This window comes from Ciconia boyciana, chromosome 9 (assembly GCF_034638445.1).
Source record: "Ciconia boyciana chromosome 9, ASM3463844v1, whole genome shotgun sequence".
In the NCBI taxonomy this organism is placed as follows: Eukaryota; Metazoa; Chordata; class Aves; order Ciconiiformes; family Ciconiidae; genus Ciconia; species Ciconia boyciana.
In genome coordinates this window covers 2,605,792-2,622,893 of record NC_132942.1, presented here as the reverse complement: position 1 = coordinate 2,622,893, position 17,102 = coordinate 2,605,792, and the positions used below count along the sequence as shown (strand labels likewise).

At 48.2% G+C, this 17,102-nt stretch overlaps 1 protein-coding gene across 5 annotated transcripts in view; it reads right to left on the bottom strand.

Moving 5' to 3' along the window:
* Positions 1 to 5,891: 5,891 nt before the first annotated feature.
* Positions 5,892 to 17,102, bottom strand: part of FNIP1 (folliculin interacting protein 1) — a 70,585-nt gene continuing 59,374 nt past the window's right edge. For 2 of the 5 annotated variants that reach the window (XM_072872156.1, XM_072872157.1), the window contains 6 exons: positions 16,142 to 16,311; positions 13,348 to 14,773; positions 12,812 to 12,980; positions 10,728 to 10,925; positions 10,222 to 10,337; positions 5,892 to 9,208 (listed from right to left, as the gene is read on the bottom strand). In XM_072872156.1, the coding sequence (XP_072728257.1) occupies positions 9,130 to 9,208; positions 10,222 to 10,337; positions 10,728 to 10,925; positions 12,812 to 12,980; positions 13,348 to 14,773; positions 16,142 to 16,311 (2,158 nt within the window). In that variant the 3' untranslated portion in view covers positions 5,892 to 9,129. The remainder of the gene's footprint in view (positions 9,209 to 10,221; positions 10,338 to 10,727; positions 10,926 to 12,811; positions 12,981 to 13,347; positions 14,774 to 16,141; positions 16,312 to 17,102) is intronic. The other 3 variants (XR_012044084.1, XR_012044082.1, XR_012044083.1) reach the window with 3 other exon arrangements.

Here is a 17,102-nt window from a genome sequence, read left to right as displayed (position 1 = left end):
ATAAATCTACTCCTTGAAAATTTGGTAGTTAATTTCTTCGGATTCAGTGCACTCAATAAGCTATTGAAAAATATAATTGCTCGTGGCTGTAATTTTGAAGTAATTATAGAAGAATTGCTGAATGTAGTCTTTTCAAATGCATTGAAGTTCTCCAAAGTGAAAAGCCTCTCTGGCAGGAAAAAATCAAGCACACAAACCCATTTGTACCCTCTTCCCAAAAGTCGCTGTTTATAAACGCCTTTGTAGCCTAACGACCTTTCGCAATCCCCACGCCAGAGCCTTTAAACGAGGGGGTTTGCTCCGGAGAGGCCCCACACGTTTGAAGCACCGGTTCCCGTGGTCCAATATCAGTGCCGGGAGCCGACTACGTGACTCGCCATCATCACCCCTGTACGACTCGGGCCTTGCCTCCGTGTGCTCTCACCGCTGCTTTCTGTGCTGGCTCCGGGCCGTTTATAAACCGCTTTTCTTTCGGTGACATCAGTGGAAACATTCTAGAAATTCATTCTGTTAGCCAAGAAAACTAAAATAATTTGCCTTTAGGAAGTAAGATGCTCATTTCTCAGGGCAATGCTCTCACCCATCTTTTTCAGCCCGACTTCATGCACTTCCATAAGAAACACCAGTTTCATTTTCTACGCCCCTCAAGGAAAACATCTGGTTTCTGTTAACAGGCTGGGACAAACTCCACCTTCGGCTCTCCCGCCCGGCCCCAGCGATGCCACGAGTGACACAGACGTGTGTCTCCGAGCTGCGGCTTCAGCACATCCTACCCGAGAAGGAACTAACAGCGAGCAGCCCTGCACCTCGCTCATCGCAATCGCTCCGGCGCAGCGGAGCCACGCAGGACGTCATGGCAGCATCCTGCACCTCCTTAGTGGTTTTTCCTTAAGAAAAAAGCTGAGTCTGTCCCACCAGCAGCACAAAAACTCATGCTAACGAGTTAACGAAGAAGAAAAAGCAAGTTCCAAATTAAACAGACGCTCTGGTTACGGTGGTTAGAAACTGAACAACGGAAGCAGCCAAAGGCACGGTGGTCGGAGAAAGTTCCTCTCTCTCAGCGGTTTAGAAAGCGCAGGATAGATGAAATCTTGAAACAATAAAATACCAGCATTGAGCAATGTCTTTACGGGCTAAAACCCGGCGGGGCCAGGGACAGCCCCGACCTCCGGCATCTGCGGCACCGCAGGGGCTCCCCCAGCCCCGGGCTGAGCCGGGCAGCGCTCCCCGGGGCGAGAGCTGGGACCTGTGCCGGAGATAGCGGCTCCCTCTTGTCCATGGGAGGTTCTGATTTTGTAATGGGAAAAAGATGAGCCAGGGCAGGACGTTTCCCTCCTGCCACCCCCACCCCGAGATAATAAAAGGTGAAGACTTTTCTTGGTCTGTAACTTCATCTCTGAGAAGACATACCTACAGAAAAACTGTTACCAGAGAGCCAGGTTGCAGGTCCTTAAGGAAAACAACAGCAAACAGAAAGCATGAAGGCATTTGGGGAACGAGGGGTGGATCACCCCAGGACCCCCCAGCAGCACCCGGGCTGAGGCCCTTCTCCCTGCCCAGGGCCTGGCCAGAGATGGGGCACAGGCAGAGCGGCTGTGTCACAAGAAGCAGCCATCTGCTCATCTCCTGTGCTGCTTTTGAAATCCAGGACCAAGCTACAGCCCAAATACTTCCTTTGGGATGTTGTGAGAAGGACCTGCCGGCTGGTCCAGGATGCCTCATCAGTGCCGAACGGCAGCGGGGCTCCGCCATGCTTCCCAGCTCTGCCCCGGAGCCACGGTTCCTCACCCTCGGTGGTGTTTGAGCACCCAGCCGGCTGGCCAGATCGTATCGCCAGGCTCCGGTGTGGAGCTTTGGTGTTAATCTGGCCTCGAAACAACGGCGAGTGTCTGTGGCAGGACCGGAGCACCCGAGCCCCGGCATGAAGAAGCCACATGGTCGGGCTCGCCCCACAAACCGCCGGGGCCGGTTATTCAGCCCCACGCCTGCCCCAGCCCAGCTCGCGGGGCTCCCATGGGCGCCGATGGGCCGGATCCGCGTGCACAAGCTGCCCTGCCCGCAGACCGGCCACGATGGGCATTGCTCAAACCCGCAGGGGCTTTGAGCAACAGGTACCGGGCAGAGGAAGCGACCACGTGCTGGCGTTCAGCTGACGTGCGGCAACGTCGTGGCTTGGGGAAGGAGCCGGTGCCGCCGTGCTGTGGCTCTGAGCCGTTCAGGAGGTGCTACCGGCTGCCTCACCGCAAAACGCTTGCGATGCCTTTCCTTCAGCAGTAACGTCTCAAACCGCAGGACCAGCTACTTACTGTCGTCTGCCTTCCTCCTACACCTTTTTCTTCCGTGCAGTAATTACCAGTGATTGGCATCAAGAGCTCTCCGTGCCCTGTTGTGGCTGGTTCTCGGGAGCGCAGCTGAAGGCAGGAGCTCAGGCGGTGACTCCCCACCCTCGGAGCAGATGTCTTCAGCTCCAGCTGGGAACAAACAGCTGGAACAGGCAGACATTTAGAAATCAAATTCTGCCGCTGTACAAATATTTTCGGTAATGAAAATAAACAAAGAAATGGGAGTAACATGCTTCCTCCTGCTACTATGCTTCCTAGGAGGAGACGGGCTGTAAGAGAGCAGAGGACTCTGCGTGGGACCCAAGCGGGTGATGGCTCACACGAAGCTGTTCATTTCCAGAGGCCGCACGTGTCCAGCTGCGCAGGACGGCCAGCAGACATCGCCCTGGCAGAAAACGCTGCCCGGCAGTGGTCCCTCCGGGGAAGGGAGAGCCACAGCACCTCTCCGACTCGTGGCCCCTCGTGCTGGCTCCTCAGCCGATTCCCACGGGGATCCACCACGCCGTGGGAAGCTCCACGTTGGCACTTTCTGTGCCGGCCGGGGCAGGACCTCACACCGCCGTACTTCGGTGCTGAGTGAGCTGCGTGTCCTGCAATGACGCTGACAAAGCCAGCACACTGCAGCTGAAAGCTGGAGGAGATATCTTTAAAATAATTTTTTTCTGTTCGGGACAGTATAAAAGCGCGCGCTCTGGGTCAGCAGTTAACCCCTGCTCTGCTGGGTGGGAGCTGTGCCGTGCCTCTGGCGTTACCACATCCAAATGCTGCTCGTCTTTCTCCTCCTCCTCCCCCTACAAGGCAGCAGGGCTGGCAGCACCAGCCGGGTTTGGTGCCCTGCTCTGGGGGCAGGCCAGGGGACACGTCCCCATTCCTTCCCTCTGACCCCCAGGGAGGGGGAGAATTAACCACCCTTTCGGGGGAGACACGGGCACATCGGGCACAGCCGATTTACCTCCTAGCTCCTCTCCCAGGAGAGGTCTGGAAGCAAAGCCCATGTTAGCGGGGAACCAGGTTCTGCTCTAAAAAGCCTGGATAGATCCCACCAGGATTTCAGCTTGTGGTTCTGTGACTGCCAAAGCTGAAAAGCGCCGATTCCAGTAAAGCAGCATCTCCGGTGAGCACCAGCGACACTTTTCACTGAGAACCGGTGCATTTAGATTTGCCCGTAGCAATAGCAAAGACGATGTTATTGTACGCAGGCAAGATGGAGAGGCCAGACAGTCGCATACAGTCGGCGTGCGGAGCCTGTAACTGCTCCTGTAGCCCATGAAAAAAAGGAGGGGACGGCTGGAACAGAACGTGCACGCTGCAGCACATACACAGAGGCATTCCTTTCGGCACAGACACGGACTCGGACGACGCGGGTGTCTCCAGGCTGTACGCTCGTTTTTAACTCCAGCTATGAGGCCAGTATTTTCTAATGACAAATGTTTAAGTCCCATTTGCAGAGGGAGAAGAAAGCAGCAGCGGCTCAGCAGTGAGCTGTTTAGGAGCTCTGCGCATTTGCGCAGCCAAGAGCGACACAGCGAGTGCTTCCCGCCCCGCGGGTCCAGGAGTCGCCCTGTGGCTACGCTGCACTAAGCCCCACAGAAAATAATCGTCTCCTCTCCTGCAGACCCCCTGGTAATCACGCAGGGGATGAAAGACGCTGTGGTGCTCGGATGCCTACAGCTTGCTTCCCTGCCTTTGCCTAGGCAAGAGTGAATTAGCTTTCCCCTTTGTTTCAGGAAGATTAAGGGAATTACAGAAAAGGAGTAACAATACATTAACAGTATTGGCTAGCAAGTGCTATATCCCAGTCTAGCTGGAGAGTTAAAAAGGAAATCAATTCTGGGCATTAACATCAGCGTTTTCGGGATGCTGCAGTGCTTACACTGCTGAATCTACTGCGAACGTCATCGCTTGCCAAGCACCCGCACAGACACACGATCACCGGCTCACCTCGGTATCCCTCTCAGGAGGACACCCCACGACCATCCGCTCTGGTAACACAACATTCTCTGCCCTCCCTTAGGGGCCCTCAGCCCAGCCCGAGGGACGCCGCAGGAGGGCCGGCAGTCTGTCTAAAGCGGCGGAGCGCAAGCGTGCGTCGCCAGTGCCCCACGGCAGAGCCTCCCGCCTCTCCTCCGGCACCGGCTACGGCCGAGCATCTCCCGCTGCAGATGGTGCCGGAGTCGGACTCGGTGCTGCCCGCTCTACCCCTCCAGCGCTGCTGTGGGATCACAGGCTCTGCCTTTTGAATCCGTCATGGCACAGGAAGACCAGGCCAAGCAGTAAACCCCTGTGTTATAATTATTAAAAGGCAATTGATTCTCTTATTGATTGTTCTATAATCGATTATTCTTAGATCACCCCACCCAGACGGAGCATTAAGCCATTTGGTATCGTACTACTCAGGATGGGAACCAAGAACGCACGGTCTGAACAATTCATCCATTCCTGCCCATAGGGACAGCTCACGGTGGTGTGGCAGGACCAGTTTAAACACCCGCCAGTCTGCTGTAACAGCTTTCATTCCTCCTGGAGATGGAAAAAAAAAAAAAAAGGCTGGTAACAGGTATCTCTTTACAAGACAGGACTTGGCAGGGGCCAGTGGAAATCCTAGAAAGCCCCGGTCTGGTAAGGCTCGCTGTGCTGCCCATCGGACCCGCAGCCTCCTGCCCAGCAGCTGGTCTCTGCAGGACGGGGCCCAGGGCCACGTACCTCTGCTCGTGCCCCGGCTCGTCCCCGTCCCCCCCCTCGCATGCAGCGAGGGCACCTGGGGAAGGTGCGTACCAGGAAAGGAAACCACGAGAAAGCTTATAAAAAATAGCGGGTGCAACTGCTTCAGGCAAAGCAAGGTCTCCATCTTTTGCCGATTATTTATTCTCCCTTCAAGAATACAGGACCTGTATTAATCTGAATGCTCTAAAAGCCAGCATAGGTACGCTCTGCTACATCTTCCCAAGTTAATTCTTTTTCCTGTTGTATGATTATTACTTTGCTTTTCTTGACAGCACCGTATCATAATTTGAACCTGTAGTTAATAAAACCTTACAAAGACTTCTCAATAACCTTTATTCCTGTGGAGCAGCAGCCCAGAGAGACAGAAAAGGGATTGTAACTGGGCAGACGGGCACAAATACGGTAACTGGTAGGAGAGGAATTACAAAGACTCGACTAGTGTGACAGCCTGCTTTGCAGGTCACTCTAGGAATGAACGTACGGACCAGGGCGAAGACCACGGCCTTATGCGTACGTCTGTTCTCCCCATGCGTCAGTACGGACGGTCAGGACCACCTTCCCATCTCAGTGTCGCGTTTTGGGCCAACGACGTTCACAACTGAAGGGACAGCAAGTTCAAATACAAATTCCTATTTGAAATGATTAATTCCTTAAGAGACCCCAAGTGAAATGGCTGCAGCACCCCCGAGTACCAGGCAGCATGCCCCGAGAGGGATGTGTGAGAGGAGATGGACAGATGTCAAGCTTGAGATGGTCATAGTTCATACACTCACCCACACTCTTGTACTACAAGTATAAAAAACGGACAGAAAAATGTACCAGAAGTAAATTGACATACTGTATTTATTGCACAAATTTCCCCTAAAATTGGGAATGGTTATTATAATACAAGTGCACATCTTGGGAAATATATACAAAAACAGAAGAGAGAACAAGTATGTACATTTTACCCAGCATTTTACAAGTACCACCATCTAAATAATTTAGAGAAAGCAAAAAATTGTCATAAAACATCTATAATAACTAATAGGGAGAACATACGCAAGGTGTAAAATCCTTTCTTTTAAATATTTTTTGTTCTTAGCAGCCCAGTGTTTGCCAATTGCAACAAAAACAAATTTGCTAATTTGTGTGCCTAGTACACTTAGTTTTCAGCCAGAAAATTAAGACATGTTAATGGAGATTGGTAACAGTGGAAAAAATAAATCAAACATTAGTTTTCTATTCACATAAAAAAAATCGCGATACACTTTTAAAAAGTCGATGCTATAGTCCTGTAAAAGATCCCTTTTTGTATTATTTAACAAATAGACATACGTACCTCGTTGTTCACGTACCCTAAAAGTTAACTTACAGAATAACTTCCCATCACACGAGGGTTTTGGCTGCGTTTTGACTACAATACTGCTCGTGAGGGTGCCGCCGCGCCGAGAGCCGCCGCTCGGCCCCGGGGGCTCTGCGGGGACAGGCACCGGCGGGCGGACGACAAGGAAGCCGCATCCGCGGCCGCTTCGTCTGGGACCGACTGAATACATCATTAGGACGACGTTAACGGGTTGCGTTAGGCAGAAGCCAGCAGAGAAGGATGCCGCCCACCAACCGCCTTTTGCTCCCTCTCCAGTTCATACTAATTTCAAGCTGTGCAAGGGCCTTTCTTGAGAGGCAAATCCGTTTCGAAGCAATACCCACAATTCGCCTAATAATGGTTAAATGGAGGAGAACACGGTATTTTCCTGTAAGGATGCCTTCTAAGCACGGTCCTGGGAAGTGCCAGGATCAGGGTGCGGCGTGCCCCCGCTATTCGGGCACGTCCTGCGGATGAACCCGCGTACGGAACCTCCCCAGAGGCAAGGGCAGGAGCGCGTCCTCGGGGTTCCTCAGCCAGGACCACGCCGCCAGCACTAACATCATCAGGTTACAACTGCAGATTATGTACAATGTTCAGAATCGTAACTATTGGCTATATAACGTATTACAGCAAAGAGTTAAAAATCCATATTCCGAGCTCAAGCCTCTATTTCATTTAAAATGTGTTTACACCACTGGGCCCCTACGTTTTGTGCTCATTCCAAAAGCCAGATGTAATAGAATTGTGTGGTGAAGAAAGGACATTTGAAGAATAGGGGAGAAACATATCCTTAGATCCCTTATTAAACACAAGTTTCTTCCCCGCAGCAGTCAGCGTTGGATTTTATATACAAGGGAGTTTCAAATGACACTGCCTATATTAAGGTTTGGTTTACTTTCTAACGTAGACTCAGTCCTCCATGGAAAGGGGTGCGGGTTTGCCATGTAGATCTTCCCTGGAACAGAGTCTTAAGTTACAGATTTTAAATATTACTGAAAAAACACTCGGGGTGAAACCCTGGCCCCAGCGAAGGAAGGGAGGAGAGTTTTGTCATTGACAGCGGTGGGGCAGGGATCTCTCCTATTGTTTTCAAGTTTATCAAATGGTTAAAATAGATTTGTATTTAAAATAACTCTGCAAACAACAATAGCAGGCGTGCTATACTATTGAAAAGATGATTACAGAATGACGTATTTATAGAACTGTTTATAGAGTTTAGCGACCAAGTGAACATGTATCTCCTACTTCTGTGGATAATCCATGAATTTCAACATACTGAGCGTAATCGATGAAAACAGAACCTAAAAATCAGCAACATTAATTGGCTGCTAGGACAAATACGCAAAGAAAAGCCTATAATGAAGTGTCCAGTTAAACTGAGGTAGTAGAGCCTTTGAAAACATAATCCACCTACCACTGTATATTTACATTACTTACACCAGATTGGGTCCATCAGCGATTCGTACAACTATTGTATATACAATGACAAGACAGCGATGGCTGAGTAGAGGAGAAATGCTGAGAATAAAATAAACAACGGTTCCTGCTGGTAATTACACGAGTGAGTAGAAAAGGGATTAGAGTCATCTGCATCAAGGGTATATCTGTCAAAAAATAATTCTGATATTACTACACTATGGCGTAATCAACGTTCATTTTTTGTAGAATGGTTTTAAAAAATATATCAATTAGTTACCTGAGCAATTAAGGGTAATAGTCTATTCGTTTTTTTCCCCAATGCTTTGGTACAATTCTTTCTAGTTCGTTATTTCAATAGCTGACTGACTGCTGTAAAAAGAATATGATGTTGCAAGAACATTATAGACCATACAAAAGTTAGAGGTAATAGTCACGTCATTCTGGGGACCCCACCGGGAAATTTCAGCCAACGTTCTCTTTAGATTTTTTTTTTTTTTTTTTTTAACATTTTGATTACGTTGTGGAAGAAAAGCATCACTTAGTAGAAAGCAACATTGAAACATTATAAACATTTAATACTGGTTATAACATCCAGCCAAGAAAGAGAATCTCCATCGCTAGTTTGTCTGTTGGCCTCTTCCTCCCTGTCCCCCCCACGCCCCCCGCTATTCCCTCTCCCCAGGAGAAAGATCATAAATAAATTTTGGAGCCGAGTGTCATTAATAAGCTTTTTACAAAACAAACCAACCCCCCCCCCCACCCCCTGTTCTTCCTCTGGGAAGTATCCAGAGTTTGACTATGCCGTGAAAAAGTAGAAGTTGTTTACAAATCATTGCAGCTTGAGAATTACAGATCTGAACGAGATCCTCATCAGTAGAAGCCAGTCTGAAGACAGCTGCTGCATTCTCTTGTTCAGTTTATAACTGGCGACGGCATCACATAGTCCTCAAAGCAGTTCTTCCTCGCATTCCCCAGTATAAATTACAGTTAGCCACTGTGGCAGAAACTGATAAAAAAATGCAGATCTTCAGCCTTTGCTAAAATCTTTGATTTTCTGTGGCTGCAATCTCAGGCTTACTCATTTTTCTTTTTTCCTTTCTTTATCCTTCTTTACAAATGACCAAGCGGGAGAGGAAAAGTCTCCAACTGTTTGCATAACGTGCAGTCATATATGGAGGTGCTGCAGCTGAACGAGCAGTTTGTTTTAGTGGCTTCCAAGAGAAAGGAGCCAGAACAAGTTGTCTTCCACTTTGTTTCCAGAGAGGAAAAAAGTCAACGTCTATGGCCTCTGGCATTTTAAAGTAGTATCTGGGCAACGTACGGAGAGTGAGTGCTTGCTACAGCTGCCAGCAAAGGGAGGTCGCTGGATTCAATCCTAAAAGGAAGCAGAAGAGTCACATTTAACCTAACCTGAAACGTAGCCGGGCCGAACACGTGCGTCAGTAACCACATTGCCTGCTCAAGCCCAAGCGTTTGTGCTTGGGCCGTGAGTGCATACAGCTCCGAGCGGCCGGGCATCCTTCAAGTAAGACTGAAGCCAAATTGCGCTTCCCTCCTGATGCAGAACTGCCCGCTGGGTTACGCACTCCAGCCACCAGACTGTTTCTAACATCCCCTCCAGATGTGCCTGCTCGCGCTGACGAGCGACAGCTCTGCACTGCCAACGCTGCCTTAGCTCCTACCTGCCTGTTTGTTTTTTTTTTTTTCCACAGAGCCAACAAACTGGTGAGAAAGCAAATGGAGGGAGGAAAAACAGCAGATTCCTTCCTACCCTCAAAGTAAAGGGAGCAATAGTTGGGGGACAAAGCGCAGCAGCAGAGGACTAAGCTAAACTACTTCTGCAGCTTCCAAGGAAGCCCTGGCACCATGCTGCAGATCATCCCGCTGCAGCTGCTCCTCCATCTCCAGCTCCACACATGCTCCGTGCGCCTTCCTGCTCACCCTCTGCTCCTCTGCATAAAAAGATATTCAGAGCCTTCCTATAAACACCCCTTAAATAGCTTCTCTGCCTGTGCCCCACACCCACAGAGAGGTATTACGTGCCTTACATGACACAGAGGGTGTTTTCTGCCATGTAGGGAAAGTCAACCTGGAGGAATCAGGTGCCCCATGTTGTTCAGTGATGACTGACCAACTAAGGAAGGAGTCTGATAAGCTCTGGAGTGCTGAGCCCACCTTCCTGCCCGGAGGGAAGAGAGAAAGGCTGGGGGATCCTCGGGATCAAGCAATGGCTAAAGGAGAAGCCTGCGGCCATGAGTGATTTATGCCACACTACGGTTCCAGTCCCATTTAGGAATCCATTTCGCTGTGCTTAGAACAAGCCCAGGCGGAGGATTTGGCACCAGGAAACCCAGGGCAGCACTGCTCGGAGGAAGTTTGTGATCGTACCCCAGCACCATGCCCAGCTCCTTGACGTGAACTCTCATCTGGCCCTTGAGATACTCAGACAGCATCTTGCTTTTGAAATAGAGCTCCTGCAGCCGATCTTCCAGGTGCATAACACACTAGAAAGCAAAGGGAGTTGTGTCAGGGAGAAGACAGCACTATATCCAAACCGCACCCACCCTCAGAGCAGAACAGCACAGACCCCATACGTCTATTGCCTTTTCTGCAGCCATGTCTAGGTGAATAATTAGTAAGATATTCACTGGCCAGACTCTTACTTTTGAGCAGAAGCCTTTGATTGCATGTTAAATCAGAATTAATGAGACAGCTGTCTTGATTACAGAGTAGCGTGTAAATGGACAGCTCAAACAGCTACATGAGGGGATGCACTGGCTACTCAAACCGTGGCTATGGATAAATAAACTAGGCAGAACCATACAACCTCTTTAACCTATGAAGTGAAAGGATGCTTTAGAAACACTGCCCTCCCGATCGTCATTCATACTTACAAAGTTTGGAGATAAATTATGCTTGTAAAGCTGAAGAGTGGAATGAAGCAGGTTGGAGACGAGACTGGAGACTAACACTTCTTTTCCCAGCTTATTATCAATCATTCGTCTCTGGCTACTGGCCACTTGCACCATCCATTTGTCCGTGTCTGCAATAATGCAGACAGCTTCTGCAATCGGTTCATCCAGAACAGGATGCTAGAAACAAAAAATGAATAGCAGAACCCTGAGAATGACAAACGACAACAGTCTTTTCACAAAACGTCGCCATCCTGGATAGCAGGGATAGCATCCCAGACACTGCTTCATCTAAAATACCGTAAAACGTGCTAACATTGCATTCCATCTATTAAAAACTGAGCTTTCTTGTAAGCAAGGCACAGTCTTAGAAGGATAGTCGCTATTTTACATTTTCTTCCAGGCTTGAAAGTGTGCCACTGGCTGACAATTAAATCTTTTGATATTTGATATAAAGAGTTCTGACATATCTAAAGTATATTTTAAACCCCTAAACCTGAAAGTACCAAAACCCCAACTTGCTGTTCAACATGGCTGTGTTAACGTGGTCGGTTTTATTCCCAGTTGTCACTGGTTTCCCTTTAAGGGAGGGCCAGCAGAGGGAGTCAGGAACCAAGCTTGCGCCCAGCTCCTCCATTCCTTCCAAGTAGCATTTCACCTCCCTAAAGCCACGGAGGTTTTACAAAGGGAGTATTTGGAACCCCACTGTCCTTCCCTGATACGCTTTTTGGGCTGGAGTGTTAGGAAGCACCTCTTTCCAAAGAGTTGCACAGGGACTTCACACAGGGCTAGGATGCAGTTATTATTTTACTTGAAGATAAGCGTATAAAATCTTGCTCGCTCCCTTTGTATCCTCTCAATCTTTGACTTTTGCAATTGAAGTTTAAGTCTGGTGATGGACATGCACCACTGTTAGGTTATATTTCAGACAAATCTGAAGCTACCTCACACTGCTGCCTCTGTTGCCTGAAGTTCAATTACACTTCACAAACGGCTTAAACATTCAGCCTAAAACACAATGGCTTAAAACAGCGCCTAGAACAGCCGCGCAGGGAGCGAAACTCCCCCCTGCAGGGTTGGGCCCAAGGGAAGGGGACAGTAACGCGGGGAACGGCCGCAGGAAGGGTGGCTGTGCCTGCATAAGGTGTGACGCACGTCATTAACTCGAGAGGTGTGGGAGAAGGGGACATTTCGGAGGCTCCCAGGGGAGCGCTCGGAGAAGCAGACTGCCTGCTCACCAGTCTGTGTGTGGGTCTTTCCCCATTCCCTTGGGAATAAACTCGAGGGGAGCAGAATCACGCTTTTCAGCGACAGCCTGCTTTCCACTCCTTTCCTGGTGACTATAAGAGGGGTAGGAAATACCATGCTTCCCAGTCATGCCCCAGTTCATCTAGGGAAAAGCCTCTGTGGAGAAGAGAGGACTTCCAGCACACCTGAGAAGTGTGAGACCCCCTTAGGACAATTATCTTTATATTGGTTTCTCCTTTTCCGACAAAGCCAGCACTACTGGACACTATGACTACCACCCTAAAAAAGGAGTAATGTCCCCAAAATACTGAGCATTCCTGATGGCTTCACCGCAGAGAAGACATTCTGCCCCACAAGCAGCAGCACGTTGATTAGATGTGCACGGAAAGAGGAGGGAGCAAAGGGAGCTTCTGCACAACCACTGCAGCAAGACTCCGTGCCCGGGAAGAGATGCAGAGCAACCTCGGCGTTTGGTCTTGTTCAACGTCATTCCATCCCATGGGCACGCAACCATCAGCAGGCTGCCGTGGCCTACAGGAGACAATGATTTATCTACGGCTTAGCACAGAGATCCGTCGTCCCAAGGGCACAAGCCTCTCAGCTGGCTTCAGTGGGAGTCCACGTTTTTGTGCTCCAGATTTGCAGTGAAATACCCGCATTTTTCAGATACATTGATTGAGAGAGGAGAAAAAATTGGTGACCTGGGACTGAAGAGAGCTGCAACAGTAAATATTTTCACTTCCAGCAGGTTTGTACATTCAAAAACATTTGCCTTTCCCTACTGTGACAAATACATTTACCAAATATAGCTTAATTACCTGCACAGCATGAGACAAATCTGACACCAAACAGTGCCTCAGCTTGTCATCACTTCCTATTCCTTGCAAAACAAAGTCAGGGACATAAGATGAACAGTAGCCACCTAGTAAGGATCTTCCAAAATTGGCAATGCTGGGCTGGACAGAGTTCACTTCAACTAATTTTGACCTGCAAGAAAGGCATATCAAAGAGATTTACCATAGTAAACAACAAATTCAGCTTACAGAGAGGCTGCATTTTCACATTTATCATCTCTCTTCTAACTTCCATTCAAGCACTTTTTGAAAAGAAAGAGTTTAAACGCAGCTTTTGCAGTCAGCCCACTGTGGAAGAAAAGGATACGAGCCAAGATCGCAATGCACAATTAATATTTTTTTCCAGACCACTGATCTCTCTCTATATTCTTTTACAACCAGCAAGCTCAAGAGACACTTTTCCAACCACTGATGCCAAGTTAGGCTACATTCCTCCAAACACATGACATGGGAAGAGGCTCTATCTTTTTTAGGCACTATTACTGCTGAATAGTACTTACCCAGGGAAGGGAATCTCATATTCTTCTGCCCAATCTTCTTGCTCTCCTCCATAATAGTTACCGCTTGGTCTAGTTAGATCATGACCTGTATCCTCACTTTCGCTGTCACCCAGGGCACTATCTGAACTCTCATTTCTTGGAATGTCCCAGTCAATTCCCGGGGCAACTTTTTTCTCTACGTTTTCTCTGTCCCCATGGGGGACACGAATAGAGATTTTCTCTCTTTGGTCCTGCTCATTAAAGCAGTTTTTGTAGGTCTCTTGTCGAACAGAGTCCATAAATTTACAAAACTCGCTAGGTGGTTTGCTAGTCTTTGTACACAGCTTTTTAGAAAACTCTAAACTACTGTTGTGAGCAAGAAGGTCTGTAGCTGCTTGCCCTGGAATATCATCAATAGTCCGGGTTTCAATTGAACTGTCATCGGTAAAATATTCGTCAAACAGACTCATGCTCTCAGCGTTGTATGGATTTGGATTCCAGCTCTGATGCTCACTAGCAACTTGAGGAAAGGGTTCAGCTGTCCCACAGTCTCTGTTTTGGTCCTCAACAGTTTGTTTAGCTTCACAGTTCTGATCAGCAGACACTCCTTCCTCCGCTGCTGGCGGGCTGTGATGCCTAGCGATTTGTTCCACTACTGCCTGACTTCGGAGTTCGATGTCTGAATCGGGTGACATGGAATCTCCGATGAGGAAAGTCACCTTTGTCTGAGCTTCGGCAGCACTGCAAGGAAACGCATCGCAGAAGAGCTTATCCGGCGGCTTCTTTTCCACAGCAATACCGGGTGACCTTGTTACACTGACCGCCTGGTTGCCCGATTCCAGCAAGTCTTCGTTCCTCCACACATTTGCTGTTGGCTCCAAACCAGATTCCGTCACCACACGTTTTTCTGGTGAAGCCGACCCTGTGCACACCACGGTCTCTAGTTTTGTGTCCAGGCCGGGTCTCGGTTGCTTAGCATCAACAGCATCTTCCTGGCAATCGTCAGGAACAATAGTTCTGTTCTCATCTGAAGAAGTTTCCAGCTCTACCTTAGGAGTGTTTTGCGCATCTTCTCTCTCTTGCTGTGAAACACCTTCTATGTTTTGTGCAAGGGAAATCGGACATTTGCAGTATTTACAGCTACAGTTAGGAGTTCTCATTTCTTCAGACTCCGTTGGTAGCAAGTTGCCCCTGTTCTTATGCATTGTGACAAGCACATACTCAGATTCTTCTACTTCTCCTTTCTCCAGCGTGGTAGTTATAACAGTTCCAGGCATGACAATGGCTTCATCTTCCCCATTTTCTAGAAGATGCGTCTCTTGAAGTTCAGAGCATCTGATGAAGTAAGTAAGGAAATAAAGCAATCTCTGTACCAGGTCATGCCTTTTGCCAACCACAACTGTTTTTGCTAATCTCACGGGTGATCCAATAGCCCCATACAGGTCACCTAGAATAAGAGATAAAAGAGAGAATTATTTTGCGTCTTTAACATAAATTATTCTTCTAACAGACAATTGTTGTGGCCAGTTTTCAAAGGCCAGGTCTACAACAGAAAAACACTAAAGCAGAAGACTGAGGACAGCTATGCTAGTATTTTGTTTTCAAGACAGAGAATCCCAAAGATGCTGTTGGTATCTTATGTAAGGTGACACGCTGGTCAGGGAGACAGCTGATCTTACATATTAGGGAGTATTCGCACCACCTAACTTCAGTGCCTAGCTTTGGAGGCTCATCTCCTGGGTTCCTTATATAGCCATGGGAGAGAGGAGGCATCTGCTCTGAATTACCCTGGATAGTCTGGAGACTGTGCTGAACTTTTAGCCACCAAGAGAAAGCTGTAAGGAGAAACAAACCTATGCCAAGAACGAGGGCAAAAAGTGACAGTGGCGGGTGCATAGCTGAAGCCAACCTTCTTCTCCTCCCTCCTGTTGAGCTCTGCTATGGGTTGGATGGGTTGTTTTGACTGTACTCCAGATTCACCTGGGGAAGTGCCTGTGTTTGTGTTGTTCTGGAGGTATTAGGGCACTGCATGAATACAGGGATGGGGGGACAAGGGATCCCAGAGGCCTCGAAGGCCAACCTAACCACAGTGGATCCCTTGAGTCCCATGAGCTCTGAAATCAAGTCTTCTTGCTAAGTCCCTAGCTATTCCTGCCTATACCAGAATAGGGCAACCTCACAAAACTTTCCTTTCCCTTCCCTAACCAAATTCCATACGAGTCTGTGTGCAGAGCAGGACAATCTGACCAGAGAGTAGGAAGCTCATCTCCTCTTCTCTACTCAGCAATTAGAAGACAGTATGACTACCTACTCAATCGACTAGGCTTGGAGACCTTACCCAGGGGGTTGCCTAGTCATGATTTCCTGTACTGTGCCGCTCCCTTGCCTGTTGTCTTGAGAGTATGAGAGTTCATTTCTTACCAAAAGATGGATTTCCTTGATTTGCTCTTTCCGGAACCAGGCTTATTGATAGCAGCATCCCCAAAAATAAAAACTGATTTTCCTTAGAGAGGGAGGACCAGAGGAGGACTGGAATCCTCCATCATCACCAGGGCAGGTGACCTTAAGAGACCTGCCACAGATGACTGAAGAGGGGTTTACTTTTTGGCTGCCATTTTATAATTGATAATGCTTTAAGAAATTACAGCACATATAAAAAAAAAAATACAGTGACTACCTCTGACCACACTTTTGTCTCATTTTGAATTAAAAAAAAATTAACTTGCGGGGGAAGTAACAAGCATCCATAAAAACCACCACACGCATACCCATTGATGTAAAGCTGCTGGATGGTTTAGAGATGTTTGCCACATACCGAGCTGTGCCCACAGTGGGTTGTATGGATGAGTTTTGGCCAGCATGTCCACACTCTGGGAAGAATGCTTTTCCAGGAAGATTCTTATAGGCGGCTGGCCGTTCGGCATGACGGTAGGGACCCAGGCCAAGTGGTTAGTCAGGACTGCAGTCAGTAAAGCCGGTAAAAACCTGAAAGCAAAATGTTCAACATCATTTTTTCCCGGTACACACTCAGGATGTTAAACTGACAGCAGTTCTACAGTCTATATGGATCAAGGATTGCAGAAACAACCAAACAAAGTCGGCAGAGATCATCCTTTCGGTCTTGGTTCTTTGGGGAGAGAAGGGAGGGCTGTACCCTCCCTCCTACCCCTGCGAAGCTCTTTTTTAGAACACACATTGAAAGTAAAATGAAATATTTTAAACTTGTGGCATCTCAGTTCCTCTGTTTGGCAATAATTATGAGACTTCCTATTTTGCAAGCTTTATGTTGTAAAACATCTCAAAACCAACTTACTTTGTTCGCTGTAAGAAAACAGTGGCACTGTGTGGCCTCTGTACTCCAAGAAGGAGATCCCAGACCCTTAAGATCTCTGACTGTTGATGAGAAGGCAGGCTATTTCTACCAAACCTGTAAAATAACTAGGTGCTGTAGTCTTTCATCTAACTGTTATGCAATTTCAGCACCCATGGCTGCTCCTTTTCAAAAAGAAAAAACCCCAAAGTTCTGTAGCTCAGCCAGAAAGGCTGTGTCCTTACACTGGCAAAACAGTTTTCACTAGCTAAGCAAGTTAAGGCAAAAAGCCTTTCTGAACAACGTTAACTGTCTGATTTATTGCAACGATAGAGCATGGCTTCTGCTCCGTGGAGGGAAGACTTTCCCTCCCAGTCTCCTTTCCTGGCAGGAGGAGTGTGCAGAAGCGCAGCCCAAGAACGTCCCACATGCCGACAGATGGTGCTGGCGGCCGCCGCAGCAGCTC